Source organism: Podarcis filfolensis (assembly GCF_964270895.1).
Source record: "Podarcis filfolensis genome assembly, chromosome: 14".
Taxonomy (NCBI): domain Eukaryota; kingdom Metazoa; phylum Chordata; class Lepidosauria; order Squamata; family Lacertidae; genus Podarcis; species Podarcis filfolensis.
The window spans coordinates 35,124,310-35,136,631 of NC_139616.1; the positions used below are offsets into that span (position 1 = coordinate 35,124,310).

The 12,322-nt window shown below is 45.3% G+C and overlaps 1 protein-coding gene across 4 annotated transcripts in view; it reads left to right on the forward strand.

Annotated features, from left to right (window-relative positions):
• The window catches only part of CAPN15 (calpain 15), a gene marked incomplete at its 5' end in the record, with an annotated part of 97,677 nt that overhangs the window by 63,432 nt on the left and 21,923 nt on the right, over nucleotides 1-12,322 (forward strand). For all 4 annotated transcript variants that reach the window (XM_083584940.1, XM_083584937.1, XM_083584939.1 and 1 more), the window contains one exon: nucleotides 9,437-10,898. In XM_083584940.1, the coding sequence (XP_083441066.1) occupies nucleotides 9,459-10,898 (1,440 nt within the window). The remainder of the gene's footprint in view (nucleotides 1-9,436; nucleotides 10,899-12,322) is intronic.

Consider the following 12,322-nt stretch of genomic DNA (forward strand, 5'->3'; position numbering starts at 1 on the left):
TGACTGTGTGGGAGATGAATGCATCTCACACCCTTATGCCTAAATGTCTCTACCCTCACCCCAACCCAATCTTTTTAATACTCCCTACATCTTCACCTGAAGTGAGCATGTGCCCAAATAGATCTGAAAAAGACAGCTGAAATTCTTTTGTGAGGAAGCACCTTCATTCTTCACTGTTCTTTAATATCATCCTCAAAAGTGAAAAAGAGGCCCTTTGAAAACATTGGATCTGAAGAACTATGGCCAAAGGGAAGTAGTCACTAGTACTCTTCCTGCAGCCCTGTAACAGGCTGAGTTTTTATCTTAAGTATATAAACGTATTTATATATGCCCTCTTGTAAAAGAATCAGGGTGGCATACAGGAACATAAAAAATCCCTTAAAAGCAATATAGACCAATCATTAAAATTATTCAAGAAAACTTTAAACAACTGCATAGGCCTCTTGGCATAAAAGTCTTTGAGAGATTCCTGAAAGAAGGGTTGCACAAGCAGAAAATTCATTTTGGAATTTAAGTTGCGTTTGTCTCTCACAGTGCTCTCTAAGCACAAGGTGTAAAGCAATTATGCGCATACAAGGGCACCTTTGGATCCAGCCCATTAAGTCACAGTTCATGTGATCATAAAGTAAATGAATAAATATGTTCTGCCCCCACCCGGGTTTTTTCTTTCCTATTCTAAATTTTCAAAGTCAATTCTGTACTTCTGAGGTACATGAGCTCTTAGTTCCTAAGTTGTTTCTGTTGTTTGTTGCTCATTCCTCCGGGAACAAGGAGGATTTTACTGGGGATTGGTCTTTATTTGAGGATCCATAAATGCGACAGTGGTGATCCATGTGTATTATATTTTATATGTCTGACACTTGTAATTATTTTGTCAGTATAATTTGGTTTGTTCATTTCATTTAATAAAAAACGTTGAAGCTCAAGGGAAAAATGTGAATGCTAGCATTCTAAACAAATTGGCAAGCTGCCCAGAAATACCTCAGCAGCTATAAGTACACTTCCCCGACCCCACACTCAAAATATATTAGGCCCTCCCATTCTCTAGGGTAGCTTCTGTGACAGATTTTTCTTTTTAGTAAGAGTGGCGCACTCTGTCATTTTAGTGTATCCTTCTGTTTGTATTCAGGTCCTTGCCCTCACCTGCCCTCAGCACTCAGAAGTTGTTACTAATATTGTGAGCCAGAGATCAGACAGGGATATATTCTAGAGGAGTATTTCTCCTTTTTCACTCTCTTCTTGAATTCCTACTGATTCAAGCACTTGGGGAATTTTCAAATCTTCCTTTTGAGAAAGCAAACACAAATGTTCTCCCCCACCTTCCCCTGAATAAATTGTGTGGGTGGAAGTGGGAGGTTGGTGGAAGAGACACACACACACACACACACACACACACACACACACACGTACGTTTTAATCAACCCAATAACTCTGTCCTGCCTCTCTTGCAATCCTAAAATTATCTTCATCCTCCTGGCAGCATGTTATCACTGCATTTTCAGACAATTCTCTTGCTTCTTCCAGTTCTGAGGCTTTGTCACCAGCCTGCCAGATTTTGTATCTGCTTTTGCTTTATCACCAAATTGTCCGAGCCAGCTCTGCAAGACCAGTGGACACACAGATTTTGAAGAGGTTCCCCCCAAGGTGGTTTGTTGGTACATGTGACCTTGGCACCATCTAGAATATTCCCTTTATGTGTTTTATTGTTAAAATTAGAAAATTAACAATATAATTAATATAATAATTTAGAAAATCAATAATAATACATACAGTACAATACTAATTTAGAAAATTGCTGGAAATCAGCAAGAAGCAAAAGAATAAAATCTATCAGAATGTAATTAATTTCGAAGGACTCATGATTTCTAGAAATTCTCAGCTTTTTTTGCCCCAGCTATGTATTTCATTCCTCACTCCCCATCCCCTGCATGTTGGAGCAGTGTTTTCTCCCCTCCCACATCTGATAACACTGGGATTCTGTGTTTATACAGAGCTCCTATGCACATGCCCATTCACATCATTGGAAAGAAGAGCTCTATGCCTAGAATTGGCCCTTGCACTGAAGTGAATGGGAGAACTATGAGAGTTTTGAAACCCCCACATCTGCAGCGAACAGTGGGATTGGCTTCCATTTTGTTTCTGGGCTCAGTTAAAAATTCTGGTTTTGATCTGTAAATCCTTAAATGCTCTGGGTCCAGGATATCTCGAAAAGTAGCTTCTTCTTTCAGAACCTACCTGAATAATTAAACAATCATTGGAGAGCCTACTCTGTCTCCCCCTGCTTTCAGAGGTGTGGCTGGTGAGCATGATAGACAGGGTCTTCTCAGTTGTGGCACCAAAGCTATGGACTGTCCCCCTGAGGGAGGTTTACTTGCCCTTTCAGCAGGATATGAAAGGCTTTTTATAGTCATTTCAAAGTTTTTATTTTAATGTGCTGAATTGTCTTCAGATTTTTGAACTATTTATTATTTCATTTCATTTCTATCACATCTTTCCTATACATGATCTGCCCCCATTTGATCCTTGCAACAACTCAGTTTTCTTTTTAATTTTACTTGTCTTTATTTGTGTTTTTATAAATTCATGTTAGCAGCTTTGATTACCTCTTAGATAGCAAGATAGAAATAATTGGAGATAAAAACCAAATAAACTGTGTACCCTAATTCAAATAGACTAGGGTGAGTAACAATCTCTGTATGGTGCCCTGCTTGGAATCATTTCTTTTCTGGCTTACAGTCAGATTAAAACACAAGTCTCTAGCTCTCATACTTGTGGAAACAAGTTTTTAAAATATGGTGACAACACAAGGAAGCAATTACAAATAAGCTGAAATTCACAGTAGGTCTCCATTTGTCAATGACTGACTCATATTTTTCACGTTAGTGGCAGACGAGCCTTCTTGAATATAAATGCTATAGAATAAATGTAACGCCCACCAATTGTTTATGATGCCTGCCATGCCATTGAAGATAGTATGCAAATTACATTAATTACATGCGTCTGAAATATGCAGATTAGTTGTGGTTGCTGCCTGGTGACATGTTTTCTGACATAGCCGACAGTGCCAAATTAACACCAACCTACTAAATTTCTAGGAATCATCTCAGCAATTAATTTGCTGTCCTCTTATGGTACATTTATTACTGCAAAAAGCAAGACTCATCTTGACATTCTGCAGACTTTCCCCCCTACTACATTTCCTTTTTCTGTTCCTGTACATTTCCTAGCCTGTTGTTTGAATTTGGGAAGAATCTTTACCCTTCTTCTTGTCTTCTAAGGTTGGCTTTCAATTTCACAGACTAATCGCTAGAAAGAACAAAAGACCAAAGTTTGGAAGAGCCACCCTTCCTCCAAGAAATAGTGCCACCTTCAGAAGTCCTCAGCTGAACCTCTGGATGCCCTTTGGTGTTGAGTATTTTTAGTCTTTGGTTTTCTGAGTTCCTGTGCAAGGAAGTGTAACAGGGTGGTCACAGGAAGGCAACATTTTACTTCTAAAACAAGTCGTTGGAGGCAGGGAGTGGACCATCAGATCTCATCTGAAAGACCTGCTTTAATCCCAGATGCATGTGAGCTGATTGTGAAGGGTGAGGCGAGAGCTTTCTGTTTTTTTTTAAAAAATAATATGTATTACTTTTCCAACAATTTAAACAAAACAAAATAAACAGTACAATACAATACAAAAACACTACATAATATAACATAAAAACACTACATAACACTAACACATTAAACTAACAGAACAAAATAAAAACAATTTAAAACACACCAAACAATTTCAATATCTTATCTTTCATTCACTTATTTCAGCGACCTCCTCGCACCTCCCTTTTTGTATTCCACTTCTATTAATTGTTTCAGCAATTCCTTTCCATCTTCCTCTGTTTTCTATCCTATAATTATCTTAACATTTCTAACCTTATTTTTTCCTTTAATACTCTGATAATCTAATTATACTTAGTTCCTTATCACATTTCTACTAAAGCCATATAACTTCATTTCCACCTTTTTCTAACATTCATTAATTTTACAGTATTTCTGTAAATAGTCTTTAAACTTTTTCCAGTCTTCTTCCACTGACTCTTCTCCCTGGTTTCGGATTCTGCCAGTCATTTCCGCCAGTTCCATATAGTCCATCAACTTCATCTGCCATTCTTCAGAGATGCTCTCCCTTCTGGCACAAAGAGGAAAACCTGTGCCATAGTAACTGGACAGTGCTCAGTATCTTCATGACCTGTGGAATTTGGCTTCCTGAGAATCTTAGCAAATGTCTGGAAGTATAAAGGGTTTGTAAGTAGCTGTCTCTACCTAATTTGAGTCGGCTTGTTTTGACTCTTGCTTCCTCTGTTGTATCTGTGGGGCCAGTTCTAATCATCAGCCAACTTGAGCTAAACATGAACTGCTAGTAGCAGCGGTTAACATGAGAGTGAGATCATGACACCTCTTCCCTTCACTGGGAAATTGCAAATTCCAATTTGCTTTTAAGTCTGCTACCAAGCTAACACGGCTGATTTGGGAAATATGTAAAGTAGTAGTGGTGTTAACTTTGAATGCTCACCTTTGTTATTACTTTGGTAGGACAGTTGCAGGATGAATCCAGAATAACAGAACACTGTTTTTAAAAAAAGTCAGATAATCTGGATTATAAAGGCGCCTGCGGTTGCTACATGGCATTAAACTACAAGCTATAATTTTTGGTTCTTGAGAGGGTTGCCTAGCAAGCCTAGCACTGAGGTGGGGGATAGAGGGAGGGAATCAAAACTCAAAACTGGACACCTCATCTGAAATCCAGTTCCTTTTTGTTTGTATGAAGAAAGAGGATAACATATTCTATTGCTCCTGTTTTTGTTCTGTGAATATACCTGTTTCCCTGTTACGTTCCTGTAGGTTGGCTTGTTTATAGATCAGAAATGTTTTTCATGGCTGTGATTCCTAGTATTGACATTTGCTAGGGAGCTTAAGGCGGTATTTATTTATTTAATGTTGTAAAATATATGTCCTGCTCTACTAGGCCTATGCCTTATTCAGGGTGGCTTTCAACAATGTAAACTTCAGAAGCTGCAGCAGGAAGAAAATGTGTTCTACACCATACTTTATTGTATTGCTTTGTAATGCTTTATGTTTCCATACTATGTTTAAGTGTATGAGGTGCTTCACGGGTGCTATCTAGTTGTAATTATTCCAGCAATCGCGTGGCAGGGGTTCTTAACTTTAGGTCCACGTTCACTTAGAAGATTAATTTTTTTCAGAGTTAACAAATACTATTTTCTTCCGGTTACTTTTACAATTGGCTTTGTGGACGGGGCTGGGGGGGGGAATTCCATAGCTTTAATCAGATTCTTGAAGGGGTCTTTGGCACAAAAAGGTTAAGAACCACTGCTGTAAGGTAAGTCCATGATTCCCTGCATTGCAGATGGAAGGAGAGGCTTGAGAATGGCTTGCCTCAGGCCACCCAGTGAGTCGTATGACATAGGCAGGATTCAAACCAGGGACTTCCTGATTTATAGCTCAGTCCTTTAGCCGCATTGCTACCACTAGCACTCTGTATGGCCTTCTCACTCTAATATTTTAGCTAACTGTTAATGAATTTAATACGGGAAAGGCAGGGGCACAAGTTCGGCATGCCCGTTAATTTCAATGGCTTTACTCTGAGTATGACTAATCTTGGATGCAAGCCAGAATTAGTATCTGGACTTTTGCAAAATTAAGGAAGGGCAGCTTGTTTGGGTCATAACTCCTGGCCTTGTCCAAAGCACTGACCCTTGGAGGGGACACACACACACACACACACACACACACACACACACACACACCAAGCTGCCACCAATACTTCCGTTTGTAATGGTGTAAAACAGACTTCCTCAGCCTTACTGGTTGAGACCGGTGGAAGGGCCCCGGATTGGCGAAGGTTGACGTAAAATGTTAGGTTTGAATCCCAGGAGCATTTGATGCCTGCTGTACCCTGCCAGCTATGATTGACATCAAGCAGAAATAACTCTAGAGAAGCAGGGGATCCTGTTTTGCTGCTGTCCATGTGAACCCGGCCAAAGCAATGGATCAAGTTGAGAGAGGCTGATTCAGTGGGCTCACCTGATGGTCCTTAGGTCTTCTGCAGTTAGCTGGATGTTTTAGCCACACTCTGGCTTAGGCCCTGATGGAGGAAAGCAAACTGAGACTGTGTCCTAGCATAACCAAGGCAGAGTGGTGTGTGCATCTCGGGACTTCCCCTTGCCATTCCTTCCTTGCTGCTAGTCAGACATCAGGCAGGGTGCGCATGGCAGGCAGCGATGTCCTTGTAACTAGGACAGCAGCAACCCAGGGCTTGAAAAATAATTGGCCAGCTGGAGACAAGAGGGGAGGGAGAGGAGTCCTGTGGAAGCAGCAGAGTGAGGAGAAGGGCAATGACAACAAGAAGGATGAAATGAATGGAAGAGTGGGAGACTGCATAACCTGATGCCAAGCGTACAACTGGTTCACCCCTTCACCACCGCCCCCTCCAAACAGATCACTGACTGTTGTTCTGGGAACACAATTAATTTCCACTGCTGAGGCTGTTGGTTTGACAAAGCACTGAAGTTTTAGTTTCAAGTCTGCAATGGTTGGTGTGGGAGACTTCAGGCAACCTTATGCATCTTGCAGCAGTGTGGCTTTCTCACAAGAACATAGGAACCTTCCTTATACCAAGTCAGACCATTGACTCATCTAGCGCTCTATTGTCTATGTCAGGTATCTTCAACCTTTCCAGACCCAGGACCCACTTTTAATTCAAACATGCATTTGGCGACCCATTTCTTAATATTTTACCATATATATGCATGGTGGTAGTTTTCCTGTTGTGGCCCTCCTTGATCAGGCCGTGAACCCATTAGGGAGTCCTGACCAGTGGTTTAGGCTGACTGACAGCAGGTCTCCAGGGTTCCAAACAGGAATTTTCTCCAGTCCTACTTGGAGATACCGGGTATCGAACCTGGGACCTACAGAGTCCTAGACCTTCCGCAGTCATAGACCTTCCTCAGTATGCAGAAGGACCCAGTGTTGATTCTTAGCATCACCTGGTAGGCTGGGAAAGACTCAGACTCTAGGGTTTCTAGAGAGCTGCTCCCCAAAATCACCCCTCTGCTAATGCTCACGCTGAAGAAGCAGGGCTAAAAACCTATGAAATGTCATTCTATGGTTACTTTTGCTGGCCAAGAGCCCTTAAAAGGGGGGGAGGTGGAGACAAGGAAATAGACTCAAGGAAGAAAAAGATACTCTTTCCTGTGCTCTCTTGCCTCCTTCAGCTGTTTCCATAGAGGGAAAGGGCTTGGCAGGTTAATGGCCAAGTGGCTCGTCTTAAGGGGCCAAGTCTAGTCTGGAAATTGCCACTTTCTGACCCCCATAAACTGATTTCTAGAGACATACTGTGCAAATTTAAGTGCAGATTTTCTTGGTGGTATATAGAAATGTTGAAAGCTGCCTTCTAGTGAGTCAGACAGCTGGTTCGATTTAGCATTGTCTAAGCACGTCAAAGTGCAAGTAGATAAATAGGTACCGCTCCGGCGGGAAGGTAAACGACGTTTCTGTGCGCTGCTCTGGTTCGCCAGAAGCTGCTTAGTCATGCTGGCCACATGACCTGGAAGCTGTATGCCGGCTCCCTCGGCCAGTAAAGTGAGATAAGCGCCGCAACCCCAGAGTCGGCCACGACTGGACCTAATGGTCAGGGGTCCCCTTTACCCTTTACCCTATGCTATGTTGACTGGCACAGGGACGCGGGTGGCGCTGTGGGTTAAAGCCTCAGCGCCTAGGACTTGCCGATCAAAAGGTCGGCGGTTCGAATCCCCGCGGCGGGGTGCGCTCCTGTCGCTCGGTCCCAGCGCCTGCCAACCTAGCAGTTCGAAAGCACCCTCGGGTGCAAGTAGATAAATGGGGACCGCTTACTAGCGGGAAGGTAAACGGCGTTCCGTGCGCTGCGCTGGCTCGCCAGATGTAGCTTGTCACGCTGGCCACGTGACCTGGAAGTGTCTGCGGACAGCGCTGGCTCCCGGCCTCTAGAGTGAGATGAGCGCACAACCCTAGAGTCTGTCAAGACTGGCCCGTACGGGCAGGGGTACCTTTACCTTTACCTTTTTTATGTTGACTGGCAGAGATTCTTCAGGTTTTCAGATGAAGATCTTTCCCACTTCCTCCAGGAATACTGGGAATTGAACCTGGAAACTTCTTTTCACATGCAGAACAAGTGCTCTACCCCTGAACTACACCCTTTTCCAAAAGAAACAGTAAAGTGAGTGGACAATTCTGAGCCAATGATTAACTCTTTCACTATCCAAGCCCTTGTCTTGGATATAAATAGTTTGCAATGGCTAGTCTGCCCAAGGCAACTTCCTCTCTTCTTTTTATCACTGACCAAGAAAATGTGAAGTACTATTGAATTTGGGATCCAACAAGCCCAGATATTTATACATTTGTACTTTGATGCTCTGATGTGTGCTCAGATTTCTGCTGGGCCGGCTTTTAACAATTTGATGTTGGCTGCTAGGCATTTTAAGTACTCTTCGGCTGTGGCTACCCTATTTCCTTCTCAGAATGGGGGTAAAACAAAGCAGGGCAGCACTTGTTCACTTGCCCACTACAAGCATGCCCCTAGAAGTGTGTCACTGGTAAAAGTTAGCATACAAGAAAAACTGCTACTGTTGGGTAAGGTAGCAGCCTGCTTACCATGCAAGGTGAGCAGCTGATAACTTGAAAGTAGAGTTGGTTTCTCTTGCTTTGTCCTCTGAATTGGCAAGGCAGAAGTGCAGACTTAACCAGGGCAGATTTTGCCATTTGTGTAAGAGAGATTGTCTCTGCTGCTTCTTTGCAGGGCAAGGAAGGGCAGATGCTTCCAGTTTGTCCCTCCTTGACCTAGCAAGCTCCTGTGTGTTCCATGAGTGCAAAGAGCAGTGCAGGAATTGCCCTGAAACAAGGGCCTGGAAGGCAAGTGGATCTGTCGCATGGCTTGGTAGTTAGAGTACATGCTTTGCGTGCAGAAGGCCACCTGATCTCAAAGGAACATCTAGTCTGGATCCCATTCTGTAAGTTGGGAGTTGCCGACTTTCCTAGGCCTGTGGGCACATGTGGATTTTGGGATGAATGCTGTGATTGCCACCCCCTCTGGACACTTCAGTATAATTAATCAGAGCCTAAGAAAGTGCATAGAACTGAAAGAGGAAGTGAGAAAGTGCTGGTATTTTTTCCAAGGGAAGAACATAAGTATCCTCACCACCTCATGATCCAAGGGGCTGTTGTGGGGCGGGGCGGTTTCAGAGATATTGTAGGCATTAGGAGAAGAACTCAGGGGCACCCTTGTCCCCATGGGCATGCTGTGGGTGACCCCATGCTGTAAGTAGCAGGAAGCACACTTCCCGCTGCTCTCATCTTACGATGTCAAGTAATGGTTGCCTTTCTTTCTTGTCTGTTGCAGCCACACCCACTCTTCTGGTTCTATGGCCGCTGTGCGGGAATGGTCCTGCACCCGCTGCACGTTCCTGAACCCCGTAGGACAGCGCCAATGCTCCATATGCGAGGCACCACGCCAGAAGCCCGACCTCAACCAAATTCTGCGCCTCAGTGTAGAAGAGCAGAAATGGGCCTGCGCCCGCTGCACCTTCCGAAACTTCTTGGGCAAAGAGGCCTGCGAGGTGTGTGGCTTCACCCCTGAGCCTGGGCCTGGGGGCTCCCCGCTGCCCATCATCAACGGAGTCCTGCCAAAGCCCACCGCCTTGGTGGAGCCCAAGGGCACCTGCAAGGAGGAACTTCCCAAGGCCGAGAGCCCTGGTGAGGACTCTGGGGGGAAGAGCCCGGAGGAAGTGGGGCTGGAGGATGGCTGGGCCTGCCAGCGCTGCACTCTTCACAACACCCCAATGGCCAACTCGTGCTCGGCCTGTGGAGGCCCCCGCAAGCTCTCGCTGCCCAAGATCCCCCCAGAGGCGCTGGTCGTCCCTGAAGTCATTGCTCCTGCCGGTTTCCACATAGCACCCACCACCCCTCAGCCCAGCGTTGCTACAGACAACCCCGAGAGCCATCCCATTGCCAACCCAGGTGCAGCCACCATTGAGCAAGAGAGCCAGAAGATGCCAAGCTTTAGCCTTTTCTCCCCCGGCCTCCAAAACAACCCCGTTCCCCGCAGCCGCCGAGAGGTGCCCCCCCAGCTGCAGCCACCGGTGCCTGAGACCTCCCAGCCGGCCTCCCCACCAGCACCTGTGCAGAAGGCCATTCGCTTCCAGGAGCTGATGGCAACAAAGCGGTTGAGCGTGCTGGAAGAAGAAATGGAGGTGAGCCCATCGCCCTGGAAGTGCAGCACCTGCTCCCTCTTTAACACCTCGGGAGCTGGCGCCTGCGAGGCCTGTAGCTCCCAGAAGGGAAGTGACACCATTGACTTGACTGGCGATTCTGTGCGCTTCACTCCCTGTGGTCCATCCAGCCCCGACTTCACCACCTGGTCCTGTTCCAAGTGCACGTTGAAGAACCCCACAGCCTCTCAGAAGTGCAAGGCCTGCGGCTCCTCCAAGCTGCATGGCTTCCAGGAACACGGCGCACAGGGAGAGTTGGCTCTCAAATGCCCTGAGTGTGGCTCAGACAAAGGCAGCTGCCCATCCTGCAGCTCTAAGGCCCCCTCGGCCCGCAAAGTGGCCCGCCTCTTCCCCTCGCAGCCACCTGTCACCCCAGAAAGGCCCAGCCAGTGGCCTTGCCCGGCTTGCACGCTGCTCAATGAGTTCAAGGCCAAGCACTGTGTCGCCTGCCACACTCCCCAGGGGTACCTGTTGCAGCGCAAGGGCGCCAAGCCACTCAGGCGCCGGGAGAGTATGCACGTGGAGAAGCGGCGGCAGACAGATGAAGGGGAGGCCAAAGCCCTCTGGGAAAACATTGTCTCCTTCTGTCAAGAGGTGAGTTTCTCTTAGTGTCCTCTTGCCTGTCATTACACCATGCAAAAGTTTGTATCCAAAAGAGAAGTCCTTTTTATTTATACAAAGTAAGTTTCCAGACCTGGTTGCTCAGTAGACAGGCAGGAAAAGACATAGGCAGTGCTCTTTGAAATCTTAGAAGTTGGTGCAGAGGAGGACTGGGCAAAACTCTTGAGTTTTCAGTGTGTGATCTCCATGTTTTCCATATTTTCGTGTTCTCTGGTAGACCAAGGAGAGTGTTTGAAGATGCTTTGAGAGTTGGTGTAGCAGCCCTGTCTGGTCTTGCTTACTACCTACTGTATTTGCCATTTTTTAATACTTGAGCTCCATCAACTAACTCATTGTTTTTTATTCGTATCTGTTATTGTTATTTAGCTTTCAGTTGCACGTTTCATATTTACAGACTGCATTTGTTGTCTTTGACAAATCTTCTCATGCTTTTAATCTCTCTTGGATGGAGGAGGAAAGGAAGCACATGAAGTTCTTCGTCTCCTTGCTCCTACTTATGAGCTATTTATTTATTGCATTGATATTCTGCATTTTCCTCCAAGGAACTCAAAAGCGGCATCAAGGTCATCCCATGGGCTCCATTCTGAGTGGGGATTTGAACCTGGGCCCCTAGTGAGACACTCTCATTAACAGGCATGCAGGCTTTCAATGATCAGTCATCTTTGTGATGTTCTGGCCCTGAAATAAGCAGCAATACCAAAGCACTTTAGGAGAATTGGGTTTAAGTTCTATCTAGCAACTGATCCATGTTCATACCAGGAATATCCCTCCTTCTGCCCCGAGTCAGTCCACTCAAAGATCCAACCCCTGAGGTGCTCTCTTAAAGAATGCAGTGAAAGGGTGCTCAGCCCAAGGAAGAACTTTGGGATTTCACCCTGTATAATTAGCAAGAACAGGTGTCCTCTGGGTCCGCTTGGCAGCCTCAGGGAAAGGCCACTCGCCACGCTCATTAATAACTAATTGTGCGGTGGCTTTAATGATCAAGTGCTGTTTTATTTCTGAGCGGCCTGTGGTGATTGAAGCCACATCAAGCGGGTGCCTGAAATGAAATTTAATCGTGTTAGACTTCTGAGGGAGCAATGCACAGGCACAGCAGGTGGCCTTCATGCAGGGCATCCAAATTTCCAGCCAAGGAATAGAGGAGGCCTTCTCTCCTCTCTCTCTCTCTCTCTCTCTCTCTCTCTCTCTCTCTCTCTCTCATTTTCCCTCATTGCATTCCCTCAAACCCTGACACACACCCCAGCTCCCAATTCTTGCTGAAGCACATAATCTATTCTCTCTCTTCCCCCAGATTTTATTATTTTATTTAATTAAATTTCTATTCCACCCTTCCTCCCAAAGGAGCTCAGGGCAGCAAACATACAACCAATACAGTAATTAAAACATCTAAGAACAAT